General features: G+C 33.6%; 1 protein-coding gene across 1 annotated transcript; it reads right to left on the bottom strand.

The window, feature by feature from the left end:
- Positions 1-9,086: 9,086 nt before the first annotated feature.
- On the bottom strand, positions 9,087-12,988 carry LOC128249928 (uncharacterized). Its single transcript, XM_089366189.1, has 5 exons — positions 12,791-12,988; positions 11,847-11,940; positions 10,432-10,519; positions 9,917-9,949; positions 9,087-9,166 (listed from the first exon to the last, which is right to left on the bottom strand). The coding sequence occupies exons 1-5, from the start codon at positions 12,825-12,827 to the stop codon at positions 9,107-9,109; spliced, it is 312 nt and encodes a 103-aa protein (XP_089222315.1). The 5' UTR covers positions 12,828-12,988; the 3' UTR covers positions 9,087-9,106.
- Positions 12,989-17,620: the final 4,632 nt, after the last annotated feature.

Raw genomic sequence — 17,620 nt, forward strand, 5'->3', positions numbered from 1 at the left:
ACAATACCTGTCATTAAATTGACACTTCATTTAACTTCTCTTAATGTATTCTGCATCGTTTTCGCCTTTGTAGACATAACCTGTCAATGTTTGTAATAATAGGAATCGTACAGAAAACCTCTCAGTTAATTACAGCCACATTATACACGTTCAATATCACTTTCATTTGTATGCATCGAAGAAGATTTAATGGATTCATATACACATATTCCATATAAGTTAGCTACATGCAAATTTTAATTCTAAATCCCAAAGCAGGGATCCTTCGTACTATTCAGTACCGGCCACTTAGGTAGTTGGTACAGCTTTGAATTGCATAACTGGGTGTTAGACCTTCGTGTATCTTCAATTAGCTCATCTGCTGCTCACAGTAGCTCATCTGTTGTACTGTCACAATGTGAGTGCGTATAAATTCTACATATATGGTATCCGTGTATTGAAGTATATATATATATATATATATATATATATATATATGGTTGGGGCTATATGTATAAATACATATATGTGTGTGTGTGTGTGCGTTAATGTTGTGTGCGCGCATGTATGCCTATATGCATGCGTGCCAATGGTTAAGCATAAACAGGTACAGAAATTATCAGGTGAAATATAACACCTACTTATATTCATTCGCGAAACCCTACAAAATGACATTACGAATATGTTGACATACCCAATTAATGAGTTTCTAAAGAACTGGACTAGACTTCGAAAACTTCATTTTACATTATTAAAGCAAAAGCTACAATTTAAACAAGAAGTAATAGTACTAACCTATCCTATACCTACCTACTTACCAAAACGTTTTCATCAGCTTACACAGCTCTACATACCTGAATAAATACTAAGGAATAACATTAGTCCAAATTTAATTAATATAAGTTTGAACCTTTTTATTTACATATGTGCAAGTAATATAATCACAGCTGCAGCCAAAAATATCCGATAGAAAATTATCTGTAACAGAATTGAAAAATTTATATTAAGACGTCGGCATTAATAACTGTTTTGTGTAAATCAAGTAGTAATATTCAATATATGAAATTCATTATGGCATATCCATAAAATATTTCCATTATTATAGTAAATGATATTATAATTGATATAAAATTAATGTGGGATGTAGAATATGAAATATTTAGTATATATAGTAGAATGAAAAGTTCCGCAACCACAGGATGATATAGATCAGATACAATGCTTAAATAGTCTTCACTATTAATTCTGCGATGAAGAGAAACCATTGGGCCGACGGATTTCCAAGATATAGCCCCCCCCCCCAGATCGTCACAGACCCTCCTCCATGTTTAACAGTTAGAAGAAGTCAATCTGTATGAAATGCTACAATTTCTGTGTTACTCTTGCAGGAATGAACAAACGTTTCCAACTAATCTGAGTTATATGGAAACGAGGGCATACAGGTTTCGGATATTGCTGAGAGATACGTAGTATAATTTTCAACATAGTAATATCATAATGGCGTTACATACCTCATCACGGTTGCTAGATATATGAGAATTTTTCTGAAAACAAGGAAATGAAATATTGTAATATTGAAAGGCAAATTATAAAATTAGTGTAGTTTTATCAATATTTTTACATTAAATAAATCCAAATTAGCAAACAATCACCTTTATCAAAGAATGTCGAATAAAAAATGTACCTCTGAAACGTTCACTGTGAGCGGAGATGATTAAGTTAAAGAACGAAATAGTTTATGTCGCAGACTTGTATCTTATTTTACCATTAGGACCGTTTTGCCTCATGTATTACGTCGAATAATTCGTTAGGAATAATGTAGAGTTAATGAATAACACATATAAGACGGTGTTTTTTATTGCTCTATTGTTATTACAAAGTTGATTGTATAACGATTTATACTTATTTGATATGAAATATGGCAAAAGTAATTCGTAAAATCATTATTATAGACTTATTATTAGATTGGCGGCCTTGATATAAGTTGATAAATAAGAACACTTTATATAAGCAAATTCATTGGTACTCTGATATTTATACCAAAGAACACGGCGAGGTGGCTAAAGCGTCAACACACCGGGCGAAATGCTTAGTGGTATTTCGTCTGTCTTTACGTTCTGAGTTCAAATTTCGCCGAGGTCGACTTTGCCTTTCATCCTTCCGGTTCGATAAACTAAGTACCAGTTGCGTACTGGGGTCCATCTAATCGACTACCCCCCCACCCCCCAAAAAAAATTTCGGGCCTTGTGCTTATAGCACAAAAGAATATTTCTACCAACGAGAAAATCAATATATCTTACCACGCATAAATGGTAATGGACGAACCTGAAGTATCCAGTACAATAGTCGTTTACTTCCTTAAAACAATAGGGAAGTTCTCTGTAGGTTCTGTAAGTAAAAAACTGATCGCTATATTTAATATGGAAACTATACATTCGAATTATTTCGCACTATTTAGAAATGCGCCTTCGATTTCAAATATGGTTAAATTTTGATGAATGGAAAATGCGTAAGTATATGTAGGTGTGTATATCTCACTTTCTCTCTCTCTCTCTCTCTCTCTCTCTCTCTCTCTCTCTATATATATATATATATATATATATATATATATATATATATATATATATATATATATATATATACATACATGTGTGTATGTGTTTATGTATACATTTATATACATACATACATACATAAATATATATATATATATATATATATATATATATATATATATATATATATATATATATATATATATATATATATATATATATATATATATATATATATATACACAAACACACACATACACACACATACACATACACACACACACACACACACACACACACACACACATATATATACCGGAGTTATGATCGATAGCAGTATTTGATTGGGAGGGGCTATCTTCGCTAATATACGCGGTCATACGGGTAGTATTGTGAGAAGATGGCTTGAGTCTGTTATTATTTAGTCGAATGGTATTATTGAAGGTTGTGTATTTCCACGAGATGGATTAATGTGGGGGAAGCAGTTGGACAAACTGCAGGTTCTAAGGACTGGACTGTAGATGACGTCTGTTTTAAGTACCCCCTTTTCTTTTCCGTCTATCACAGAAATATTAATAATACTTATTATTATTATTATTATTATTATTATTATTATTATTATTATTATTATTATTTGTAGTAATAGTAGTAGTAGCAGCAGCAGCAACAGCAGTGGTAGTAGTAGTAGTAGTAGTAGCAGCAGCAGCAGCAGCAGCAGTAGTAGCAGCAGCAACAGTAGTAGTAGTAGTAGTAGTAGTAGTAGCAGCAGCAGCAGCAGCAGCAGCAGTAGCAGCAACAGCAGCAAAAACAGCAGCAGCAGAAACAGCAGCAGCAGAAACAGCAGCAGCAGAAACAGCAGAAACAGCAGCAGCAGAAACAGCAGCAGCAGTAAGGTTACATACGTACCTGCAGAAGCGAGAACCCGGTTTGTTTGAAAGAGAAAACGGCACTTGACAAAGTGCATTCGCCATATATTTACAATTATAATAGCCTGCACCACCTAGAAGTGAAATATATCTGTTATTGTTTTTCAGATTCTCATATCAGACAGAGAATAAGTTACTCGTACATCCAGAAGTATTATCATGGGATACTATTGTATGTACCACACTATATACCATAACATATAGCTTATAACATATGCAATGCAATTTAATTCCCCAGATAACGTAATCTCCCATGATTGTATTATATTGAATATTAGAAGGTAAGTTTATAACGGATACGGCACCAAAATTAATTTCCACCATCAAAGTTCAAATACTGCATCTCTAAACATTAGTTTCGAAAATACTTAAATGCATGGGTTATCCTAAGCATACATGATACCCTCAGGTCTAATCTATTATTAATCAGGTTACTCTTGTCCATATACTTAACAATATTATGAATTTCCAGCTCACACCCATATTGACTATTACAATAAGATTGTGTTCTCGGTATTATATCCCATTTAAACCTTAAATGGGATATAATTAAAGTAATTAATTAAGTACATGAATGAATATTAAACTGATTCTATGTAAGCTTTCCATTTTAATGTTTATAATTGATATATACACACATTTAACCTATTATGGTTATATAATTTTTGAAAATCTTAAATTTTATTTTTGATACAACATAACAATATTGTTTATAAACAATCGCCCATAGTGCTCCAAAATAAAATTTCCTTTGTATTAACATCTTAGCTTTGTTATCGTCTAGCTCCTTTAACTGGTAATTAACATCATGATTTAAAGTCTTCCCCTACTCAGCCTCTTTTTATAGACAGTCGCTTTATAGCCAATTGACTACTCCTAATGTCTTCTTTCTTCCCTGAGGAAATGTGATACATATGACAATATTTATGAATGTATTCGATGACAGCCCGTAGATCTGACTGAAGGCATGCCCGGTCACCCACTTCATTGATGACCTTCTGGAACTTGAAATCATCTGCAAAGATTCTTATGTTATGGTACTTGATTATGTCAATAATGTCACTGATGTAAATGATGAAAAGAAGCGGGTCCACAACAGTGCCTTGTGGAACACCATTACTGACTTTGGCTGGGCTTGATTTTACTCCGACCACAGGGTGTTGGGTTCTGCCTGTCAGGAAACACTTGATTCATTGTACTATCTTTCCAGGGACACCATTGTTGGATAGTGTTTTAAAGAGGAAAAGGTCTTGCTGTCAAAGGTCCTGCTGAAATCAAGGTAAATGTCAGTATTCGAGGCCTCTCCCGAAGCACTCAAAATGCCATGAAAGTGATGCAGGAGCTGCGTTAGGCAGTTCCTTCCATTACAGAACCCATATTTGTTGGAGTTTAGGAGTTTGTTGTTTTCAAGAAAGTGGGTTATCCGTGATCTCACTACCCTCTCAAATATGAGAGGTGAGCGACATCGGTCGGTAGATCACTGCAATTGACAGCTTTCCTTTTTGAAAACTGGGACAACAGACTGGGAAATAAAGTTTTCAGGAATACATACAAACATATAATTGTATTAAGTTTTCCATATCTGCTTATATATGTAGGTATATATGTGTGTGCGTGTGCCTAGTATGGGCGCGTTTGTAAGTGGAAAATATTAGTTTAAATAATTAGGAGGATTTAACGAATTTTGCAATTTGATTTATCAACAATTGAAATCTTGAGTAGCGTGTGACGACATTATCACGTTTCTGTTTCCCACATTCAACTTGTCTTCTGGGGCCATCAAGTATTCTTTTTTGGTAGATGCATATTTCTACGTATATTCAAACCATGATCCGAATTCAAAGCTTGGAGAATATTGAAGAATGTTTGTATGAATAAAGTTTAGAATATATAAAAAAAATATGATCGATTCTGTTTGTTAATTCAACAATGCAGAATTCGAATGTAAAATCGGCTGTAACGACAGATATCTTTCTAAATCTACAGGTTTAATTTTTAAAAATAAACAAAGCGGTGTATGTTATTCGAGGACTCCGTTATATTACATATCCTTGTAGCGTTGTGGCTAATATTGTAGATGTACATTATCTCATATCTAAAATGATAATATCGGTAATTTTTTATTGTGTCATTGTACTACAAACTCTGAAGAATTGCATGTTTTCGACTTAATGTTGACACCGTGTAATGTTCAAATAATATTTTTGTAATAGCTGATGAGTTAAATACATATTTAATACATTTAGCTATATGAAGGTGCATAAACTATCTTAATGATGTCATATGCTCTTCCGTTAGATTTTCTGGAACTTATGTTGTTCGAACTCTGTAATGACCATTTGAAACAAAAATTCTTTTGTCTTAAACCTTTATAGAATTCTGAGAGATTTGGAATTTCCTATTTTGATATGTTCTTCAAAACTCTATTACAGTTTTAGTCTGGGCGAAAATGCATCGCTGTTCGTAGACACAGACCTTTTCGTACGTTTGACTATCACACCTAAGATATAAATATTTCTTAAAATCTTACTTTAGTTAAAAGTACAGAAATACTATTATAATAAAAGCCAAGTAATTTTAGGATAATAAAAAGCCTAGTATTGATATTATAACCATTTTATTAAGTCTAAAACATATATTAGCGGTTAAGAAGACTTCGTTACTGAATTCTGTGAATGGTGAAATAAATAAAAATATGAAAGCAAAAACGTCCTGATTATGAAATGCATACCATAACGAACTTCCTGAAGTAAACATGATAAACTATTTAGCCAAAAAAACAACAACAAAAAAACAACAACTCAAGCATCTAACACTTTAACAGTCAAAGACGATTAATGTGCCTCATGCACAAGTAAAGGGAAGAGCAGTTATAGCAATATATTCATTATAGAAATTCACAAATGAAGACCAACGTTTATAAAAAATAATTAAAACAGAAACGGTGTAATAAAACTAAGGAAAGAAAAATATTAATAAAATGTGTGTCTAATTTATTTTCAAAAATGAATACTTTGAGGAATAATGAGTCGGATTTGATCAGATTGGTGTCCATTGTTCCATTTAGATATGGTAAGAGAAATAGGGTCCGATAAAATAGGAACCACACGGAAATTTTATTTGAGTGCCTATGTATACATACTTGCACGCATACATCTATAGATGAATACACACACATACACATACATATGCATATATATACATACAAAGATATGTAGTACATATATATACACACACAGATATGTAGCTATGTATGTGTGTGTGTGTATAAGAAAATGAGATGGCACCTATGTATAGATAACTGAGTGAGGCTTAGCATTGTATTAATATGTTACATAGAGACATATTAGTGTTGATGCAGAAATATGAGTATAAACTTACCAACAATAAAGAAAGGAAAAAGTATTAAAAGTTTCATGGTGGATATTCATGATCAAATCAACTACTGTTTTATAACAACTTACTCGTGATTATGTCATATATATAATTTAAAGTTGTGTAACACATGTTCTTCCATACTGTGTTCAGACATCAGGAATTAATTAAGATGGCATGTTCAAGCAATTTCCCACATAAAATTGATGTATGTTTCCATTTCATATTTACATATTTTTATAAACACTCTGTAGGAACCAAAATTCTCTCCCTCTCATCTTTCTCTTCTCTCTCTTCTCTCTCTTATTATACACACACATACGCACACATACACACACACACACACACACACACATATATATATATATATAAAACACATATATATGTACATATATGCATATCTCCCTACTGGCATCCTTATTAACCCCTTGCTCTTGAAATTTATTTCCTCCTCTTACTATTCCTTAGCTGCATAATTCCCCATTCCCCCTCTGATACACTTAACCCTCCACAAAATTGTTCTATCTTTGAACTTCTTTCCTATAACACAGTGGTTCTCAAACGTTTCAGGCTAACGCCCCTCCTGGCACGCAGGACGCATTCCTAGCGCCCCTCCCCACCGCACCATAAATATAGACCTCTTCCTGCAGCAAATTCAAAACAACTGTATTTCAGAAATAAAACGTAAACCTAATTAACGCATTAATATATATATATACAAAAAATATATATGCATGTATACACACATATATCTATATACTTTCATCTACATGTGTATATAGATGCATATCAGCGTACAGGACGTTAGAACAATGAACTACAGACAACGGAACGAACACATAGGAAAACAGAAAGCCACTTGGAATTATTCATCAGCTGCCTTTATTCTAACTCGACGTTTCGAAGATAAGGCAGAACGTACTCTAGAATAGTCTCTTCCTGAGTAGTAGATCAGCCAACTAAACAGAGGATTCCAAGGTGGCAAACGTAAACCAAGACAGGAAAAATTGGACAGTGAAAACAACATAAAAAAGCCGTACGGCCAAACGCGAATCTGATGTAGAACGCTAGTAGTTCGTCTTGCCTTCACAGCGGCTGGAGTGAAAAGAAAGTTGACCACAGGTCACACGAGAGCAGAGAGGATGGTGGAGGGAGGAAGTGGAACAAGGATGAAGAAACAAGAGTGTATAGCAGTGAAGTCGAAGTTAGAATAACAGAAAGAAGCAGAGCGAGACGGGGAGTTGGGTAAGAAGAAAGATAGATAGGTAGATAGAGGGATATATAGAAAGATAGAGGAAGACAGATAGATAGATAGATAGATAGATAGATAGATAGATAGATAGAGTCACGTCAGAATAATAAAGTACAGTCTTACTTGCAAAATGGACGTGTGCGTTCAATGATGTAATAATACAAAAAATATATATGCATGTATACACACATATATGCATATACTTTCATCTACATGTGTATATAGATGCATATCAGGGTACAGGACGTTAGAACAATGAACTACAGACAACGGAACGAACACATAGGAAAACAGAAAGCATCCCGCCTTTGAGAACCTCTGTAGTTTAACACCTTAAATAAAAGATCTCTTTCCTGAAGATGGAGGTCGTATCATCCCTCGGTCGAATCAAACTAGAAACCTCATTTTGGGCCACCACTACCTCAACAAATACCTGTTGGATTCGTAATACTTTTCTTCAACCCTCTTCATTCTCTATATCATTTGTATTCGGTCTGAGGCGGACCTTTTTGTATGTAAACATATATATGTCTTGTGTTTCATGTATTTCATATACGTTATATATTGATCTGTCTAACTTGCTTATTCCTTACATTTACTTCTATACACACACACACACACACACACATGTATGTACTTCTTACGTTGCGTAGTTTTAATATTATGTCCAGTACGACTAAACCGTTTTATACATTTGCATGTTAAATGGTTTGCTTTGACTGCCTGCATTCATGTCATAGTAAACGAAATTAGATGTTAAATCTGTGTTGACGTTGCGGCGGTAAATTTGAATTTGTATTCCAATTAAAACGTAGACACTAGCATTGAGCATGCTGTAATAATAATGTATTACTGCTGAATAATAAAAAAAAAAAATTAAATTACAAACCACATTGTTGTTCATAGAATTTTCCGTCTCAACGTCTTTTACATCAATACTTGAATTTTCGTCTTCTTATTTTATAAACATCTTACAAAATTGAAAGCAATAACAAGAGATAAGGGAACATGATTTTTATTTACATACGCGAGAATACAATAATCACAGCGGCACTGATGATTATGGAATAAAGCAATGTCTGTAAAAGAAGAGAAAAATATTCATTCAGACGTTGGCATTAATAGACGCTTTGTGTAAATCAAGCGATGATACCGTACAAAATTTATTATTGCTTGATAATGATATATTGCCAATATGGAAGTCAAAGATATTGTAATTTCTATTTATTAATTGTTACCATGATTTTATTACATTCTTATAATATATCCATAAAGAGATAATATGGGACGGCAGTAGGTTTCAGGAAACATTATGAGTGTTCTGTTACATCCTAATAGTAGTACCGTGTTTCCACAATAATGTTCTATCATACCATCATGTTCGCGCATGAAAGTGATATTGAGTATTTGTGTAGATTACGACTTACTCCTCTCGTTTACTTTCGTTATCCTATATCAATATACATTTGTTTTATATATAAAATTGATCTTTTGTGTTTTTATGTATGTCTCTCTCTTTCTCTCTCTCTCGCTCTTTCTCTCTCTCTCTCTCCCTCTCCCTCTTTCTTTCTCTCTCTGTTTATGCGTGCGTATATATTGAAATTGATGATATATCGATCTAAACAAGTTTAGGGAAATGGTGCAGTCGGTTACATTGACCCCATTACTCGACTGGTACTTCTTTTATCGTTACTAAAATAACGCCATGGCAGAAATTGAAATCAGAAATTTCTAACAGACGTAATGAAGCTAAACATTTTGCCGGGGCTGCTAACAACTGTTATAGCTCAGTGTGATACAATATAGGAATATTCCAATGGTTTACATACCGCATCATTGTTGCTAGCGTCAGTTAACGGATGCTGAAAACAAGGAAATAGAATATTGACAAATTGAAAACTTAGCCTGGTTTTATTAAGATCCCTGCATTAAATAGATCCAAATTAGTTAAACTTCAATTTCATCACAGAATGTCGAATATGAACTGTACCGTTAAAACCCTCATTGTAAACGTTGATTAAATTAACGAATGCAGTTATTTACTACGCAGACTTGTATATTACGTTGTTATTAGTGTTGTAATGCATCATGCCTTAAGTCGAGTAATACATTAATAGTAATATTCTATTAACGAGACACAAGTATATGTCGTTGCGTTTGGTCAGTCTATTGCTATAACAAAGCTGCCGGTAAAAGTTTAAAAAATGACACATCTTGTTTATAACGTCGTTATCTTATTTTAATGGTACTTGATAGAAATTGATAAATAGTTATATTTTATACAATTGAGTTCATTCATTAGTACACAAATATTTCAGCGAATGAAAGGATAAATATATCTTACCAGACACATATGGTAATTGACGAACTTGAAGTATCCAGTACAAAAATCGTTTATATCGTTAAAACAGGAGTGGTAGACTTTGTAGCTACTGTAAGATAGATGTAGAATTTCAAATGTCATATTAAAAGTACACATTTCCCTCATGGCTTGGAAGCTGCGACGCCTCAAGAGTTAGATAATACTGACAGAACATACACAGAGTGTCAACTGTAACTTCGAATTGAACTAGAACACATGTGTTTGTATAGAATCTTTGACGCGGTATAAATATATATATTAGGAAAAACGAGCTACAATAATCTCTTGCCATATCGTGGCCCACCAATCGCGCACTTGTGTAACACGCGGTTAACTTATCGCGCACCAGTACATCGCAGTTCACTATCGCATACTGAGTACATCGCGGATTTTTGTGACTAAGATATGTAAGTTTATATCGCGGTCTTCTCAGAATATCGAAGGATTGTGTTACATCCAATTAAAATAAGATTTCAAAGCTAACATTTGACGCAACGAGATTTTTTGAGAGCTACAATTGTAATGTTTAACACACGCATATAAATAAGCATGAAGTTTCCCTCAGGTATTAAAAGATTTGGAATGCAGTGATTACGGTGTTGAGTGTTCCGTAATAGATAAAGCACAGCGTGTAGGTGGACAGTTATTTTATTCATATAAGAATAGCCATGAATGCGCATCGGGTGTAATGAGCAGAAGAAGCAGAGATAAAACTGCAATGAAGGACAGGAAAGAATGTAGAAAAAAGCAGGAAAGAAAAGAGCTGCAAATAAAGAATTATAGAAGTAAACAGTGGAAGAAGAGAAATATAGATAGAAAGAAAAATCGAGAGGAAGGAGTGGTTAAGAAATAAAGGAAGAAAAGCAGAAAAAGGGAAAAGTGGGAAAATAAAACAAAAGAGAATGAAAGACATCCATATTTGTTGGAACTGCTGAGTAAAAGATGTGATGAAGGAAAACAGGAAATGGAAGAATAATGGGAAAAGAAATGAACTTTAGGGGAAAACGAAACAAAGAAACGGTTAAAAATTGTATAATTGACGCACGCGGATTGACTCAAATAAAATGGTGACGTTTGACTCAAGCACTGCTATAGTAAAAAGAAAATTATTTCAGATTGGGAAGGTTGATGGCAAGTTAAAAATCATTATGATTTATTACAGTTGATAGGTTAATGAAATGAGAGAGCATTAAAACATTGAAGGGGATGGAGCAAGAAATAAAAAAAAAGTTTAAAATTTGGTGAGTTCCCTTTAGGTATTATGCAGGAAATTGAGTGTCATTATATATATATATATATATAGAAGAAGAAGAAGAAGAAGAAGAAGAAGAAGAAGAAGAAGAAGAAGAAGAAGAAGAAGAAGAAGAAGAAGAAGAAGAACGCGGCCTTATATATACCTGCAGAAGTAAGATCCCGATTTCCTTGAAATATTAAAAGGAACAGGGCAACGTTCTTTCGCTAAAGCTTTACAATCGTAATATGCTGCAACACCTACGAATCGAAAAAAAAATGGCTTTCAATTGTCAAACGTGTATATTTGTCATGGAATAACTGTAACATGCATTTTTAATGGAGCCGGCATATATATATATATATATATATATATATATATATATATATATATATATATATATATATATATACATATATATATATATATATATACATATATATATATATATATATATATATATATATATATATATATATATATTGATAGGAAGGACAAAATATATTGATAGGCACTGGAACAAAAGAAAAACGTCAACATTATCCGGTCATATATGGTCTTTAAAAGATAAAGGTGTCAGTTACAACATCCATTGGAAGATCCTAGCCAAGTGTAAACCTTACACCAGCGGCAGCGGAAGGTGCGGTCTATGTGATATGGAGAGATGACTCATCTGGAAAGGCAGCTTAGACCCCACCACATGTCTAAATTCTAAGTTTGAACTTTTCGGATCATGTCCACATGTGGCTAAAAATTTGCTACGTCTTTGGTCCCCCTGAGTTTACTGATTGGACTTGCTTTCTATTTTTGTGTCTATCTATAAGCTTTTTATCTCTCTATAATTATTACTTACATTTCTTATATATTTTAAAAATATTTTTTAATAATAACAGGCAATGCTCCAGCATGGCCACACTCAAATGACTGAAAGAAATAAAAGAATAAATGAATACATAAATACATAATTACGTATGTGTCAGTGTGTCTGTGAGATGACAGATGATAAAGAAATGCTTGGCATCTTGCATCTTAACATCTCACGTAAAATGGTATTATCTTCCACAGAGATACGATGGTGATGACAAACAATATCAGTATATGCTTACTTACCAACGATCAGAAAAGGTAAAAGTATAAAGAGCTTCATCGTGTATATTCACGTTCAAATCAATGACTGTTTTATTGCAACATACACACTATTCTGTCATATATAAACTACAATTATGTAACACGTGTTTCTCCATACTGTGTTCGAAAGTCATCAACTAATTTAGATGGCATGTTCAAACAATTTTCAAGAAGTGTTTGAAGATTTAAAAAAGAAATTGATTTATGTTTCCGTTTCGTATTTGTATAAGCAATATTTCAATATTTATACAGAGTGCACACAATCAACACATTTGTATCAAATTCATAAATAAAGTGTCAAAATATGTGTGTACGTACACGTTCATACTTTCGTAAATGTGTTATTTTGTCTTCGTAAATAGAAACTTACGTTTTAAACTCACATTCATGAATACATACGCACACACGTAGAATCGTACATATCCGAAGGCGTACTGATGTATGCATGCATGTAGGTATGTAGACACGCATGAATATATATATATATATATCCTCTCTACCTCATCTCTCCCTCTCTCCCGCTCCATATAAATCTCTCTCTCTCTCTCTCTCTCTATATATATATATATATATATATACATGCTCCTACCTCCGCATGCGGAGACCTACATTACCATTCAGGTTATAGCAATCAACAGCAGCAGTACGCAACTCGAACTGCTTTGATATCGAAATCGTTTCCTACAACTTCCGAATATGTTGGCCCATACAAAGTTGTAAAAAGCGACGCTGAAACAGAGAATAATGATTTTCGTTTGTCCTATTTGTACCTTGCTATTTTACCATTGAGGACGAAGACTTTTGTGGAAACATCCCGTCTAGAAAAAAGAAAGTAAAAACGCCGATTGATGGGTACGAATGTACACCTGTAATGAATTTAGCTTCAAAGGATTTTCCTTATCTTCACAGCAAATTCTGTCCTAGATGGAGGGTGGAAAGGAACACCCCTAAGCACTGAATATATCAGTAAAAATGAACGTATTATCACGATTATAAACACCTGTATATATCATCAAATAACTTCATAAAACAGAAATACTAGGAATCAAGGACTTATTTTACTAATTAGAATGAATAAGGAAAAGCAACTAATGAAACTAAAATATATTTCTGGTTTAATGTATATTAAAGCCTTCAAATACGTGTTTCTCAACATCGACTTGAAATATCATAGTCGTAAACATAAACTGCATAAGCATGTTGATATTTTGCTTTGAATACAAAACAGCCCAATAAACAGTCAGATGCTTTTAATCCATGCAATTACGCAATTACACGTCTACATGAAACGCGTGTACTTCAAGTATATCAATAGAGAATATCATTAGTCAATGTGGTTCAATGTGTAACTGTGTCATTAACACCAGCTGATGATTTAGAATAATTGTTTCTATAAAAATGACATGCTGTCGTGAAATCAATGATCCGGATAGAGCTATGAGTTTCAGATGAAACTGGAAATACTCGCCGAATAGGGAAGCAAAACCAAACTCCTTCATTCACCGAATGTCGTATATTAGAGGAGGTTTCTAGTAGTGAATGTGTATCGAAACGAAACGTATACGATCGAAGGGAAGCTGTTAGGAATCTGATGGATGGTATACTGTGTCCAGCCGGGCAACATTTCGCCATGCAACGGCATAAACCAAGGAGCCTCAAATTTAGCGCATACATGTTGTCATAGGTAACAGTTACCTTCTCCTCATCGATTCAGTTACTAATGGCAACCATTTTGTAAATTGCTAGCAAACATATTTTCGACAATGAGTGAAATCCATGTGATAGCTGTTAGAATAATTGGAGAGATCCCCGTCCGCCGAACAAGTGGGCTTCGAAACGCAAGAAAGAAACCCCAAAACGAATTAATATCAACTCTGCAAATTTTAACTAAGAAGTGTGCATCTGATGCGTTTGGATAAATATTTTATTATACTAATGGTTTAACAACACCTCAATCGATATTTATTCCTTTACTTACTTGTGAAAATTTACATAAGGTTTTAATTTCAATTTTACGAGTTGTCCCAACCACTTTACACCGTATGAGATTGGTGAATGTATATCTAGATTAAGGAAATTGAAATAAACTCTTCATTTCTTTTGTCATGCTGAGGCAACTGATAGCTGTAAGTCTGCGGGAAAATAAAACACATATGTAGACACACATGTCGTGACCATGTCTGAGATTTATATGTACGAGTATCCAAACATACTTGCATACATATATAGAAACACATCTATCTATCCATCTATCTATCTATCCATCTATCTATCTATCTATCTATCTATCTATCTATCTATCTATCTATATATATATGTGTGAGTGTGTGTGTATGTGTGTGTGTGTGTGTCTGTGTGTGCGTGTGTGTGCGTGTGTGTGCGTGTGTGTGCGTGTGTGTGCGTGTATGTGTGCGTGTGTGCGTGTGTGTGCGTGCGAGTGCGACTTATACATACATGATAATACACACCATCACTTACACTCACACAAATACGCGCACTACATATAGACGTACATGCATATTTCACTTTCTTCTCTCTTTCACTTTCTACTGTCACTTCAAAGCAAATGTCACATTTTCACTTTGTCCTGTCTTTCAATTTCTGCCCTCTTCAAAGCATTAGGAAAAAAAATTAGGAAATTAATGAACAATCATATGATCCCATATGATCGAGTTGACAAATTTGCTGTTTCAAACGAAAGAATGCCATAAAATAACTTCTTTGGGGCGCTCGCACACACACATACACACCACAGGCACACACGCGCGCACACACACACGCGCGCGCACATGCACTCACACACGAGATAAAACTGTTGCACAAACTATATTATTTCTTGCTGTGTGTACGCGCAAAATTACAGGTCAAGTCCAATTCAAATGACCTTTTTTCTATTCTGTATTTTGTGTTTGTGATGAGTGTATGTAAAAACGTGGTCTTCAATACACGAAGTTTTCCAGAAATCCTGTCTGTCACCCGTTGCTTCTAGCATGTCCATGGTGACATTAGCGCAGCCCATCTGATATTTTTTTCCTAAGATGCTTCTTTCAATTCTAATGTTTGCGATACAAGAGATCAGGTTTTTGCCGCCCCCCCCAAAAAAAACACATTAATAATATTTTTTCTCCCTCCCAAAAGCAATTTATTTTTAGTTTTTTATAATGTTTTTTTTTTTCTTGGTGAGACACGCAAAATACAGCATTTATGAAAAACATGCCAGGCAGAATCCAGCATATGTAGAGGGACATACCCATCTTTTTGCAATTACCTGATGTAACAGAAACTTCACAGATTGATGCAACACAATTAGACGCACTATATCCTACCCATAACGAGTAGTTGCAGGATGTGTTAAAACGATCGTCGTACGGGCCTTTATTGTATTCCGTTTACCTAATCTAACCAACAAGCATTTGGCATTTTCTTTGCTATGGTAGATGATTGACCAATGTTTCATGCAGTGTGATTGACCCCAGAAACATTTAGTTGTGAAACAACCACATTGTTCTCTCACAAATTTGCCAGCACCGATGTTATATTTATAGTGGTATTTTTTGTGTAAGTGTGTGTGTAAATAAGTTATGCCAGTTTAAATATGAATATTTTAGTAGCTTTTCGTATTATAATATATTTCTATTTCTTATGGAGTGTGTTATGAAATACTTCCTATTTATAGAATTAAAACTGATAAGAATATAATTTTCTAATATTTCTTAAATGAAATACTTTTGTTAATTTTTAATTGCCACAAGCAATATATTTTTCTAAATATATTTCTTTAATTGGGAAAACATACCTGATAATTGTCTGTATTTATTTGAAAACTTCTGTCTAGTGATTACTCTTTGTTTCTTATTTTTTGACATTCATTTACTTAATAATTAAGTAGAAATTAATTCTTACTGACAATCATGACAGTCATAAAAATATAATTTTATGACTTAATAATGTGATTTTCGCAGTTACATTTACATAATTTACATAATTTCTACTATTAATACTTACTGTCTCGGTTTGAAATATATTTCTTAAATATTTATTCACATTTTGAAAAATGAAGTTCGAATAATTACTATTTATTATCCTCAAATATTCCGTGATTGCTCGCCATCATATGTGTTCAGTAAGGGTACATAGTTTATATTTACAGCTTTATCATACTGACGTATTCATTTTCTTTGGAAGTTGTATTTGTCTGTGACCAAGTGTGCTAGATGTAATTGACTTACACATTACCGGAGACACGCTGGGTCATGCCAAAATTTGAAGCCTATATATTTGATATCGCCACGGTGTCTAGCTGTCAGAAACGTTACTATGCCAGAGAAAAGTGCATAGCAGCATTTCGTTCGTTTGTACGTTCTAATTTTCAATTCTGCCGAGGCTGAATTTGTCCATCACACTTTCGGGGGTCGATAAAATAAGTACCAGATGAACACTGGGGCCGATAGAATTGGTATACCCCTTCTCCCGACATTGCTAGCTTTGTGCCAAAATTTGAAACCGATATTATTATTATTATTATTATTATTATTATTATTATTATTATTATTATTATTATTATTATTATTATTATTATTATTATCGCTAATGCAGCTGTCTGGCAGATTCGTTAACGCACCGGACAAAATGCTTAGTTCAAATTCAGCCGAGGTCACTTTGCTTTCAATCCTTTCAGGGTCAGTAAAATATATCATAGCTGACCATTGGGGCCGATGTAATCGATAGCATTGAGTTACTTTTCAAACAAATATAATATATTTTCCTTCGAAATTTCAAAATCTTCAAAAATATCACGTAATTTTCAGCAAA

Source organism: Octopus bimaculoides, chromosome 18 (genome assembly GCF_046866305.1).
Source record: "Octopus bimaculoides isolate indiv1 chromosome 18, ASM4686630v1, whole genome shotgun sequence".
Classification (NCBI taxonomy): Eukaryota; Metazoa; Mollusca; class Cephalopoda; order Octopoda; family Octopodidae; genus Octopus; species Octopus bimaculoides.

What these genes read in the sequence shown, in the direction of transcription:
- LOC128249928 (XM_089366189.1), bottom strand. Translation starts at nt 12,827, where the DNA reads ATGAAGCTCTTTATACTTTTACCTTTTCTGATCGTTG. An exon ending in TTTACCTTTTCTGATCGTTG is followed by an intron (nt 11,941 to 12,790) that starts GTAAGTAAGCAT and finishes TTCGATTCGTAG; the next exon opens with GTGTTGCAGCATATTACGAT. An exon ending in TCGGGATCTTACTTCTGCAG is followed by an intron (nt 10,520 to 11,846) that starts GTATATATAAGG and finishes TCTATCTTACAG; the next exon opens with TAGCTACAAAGTCTACCACT.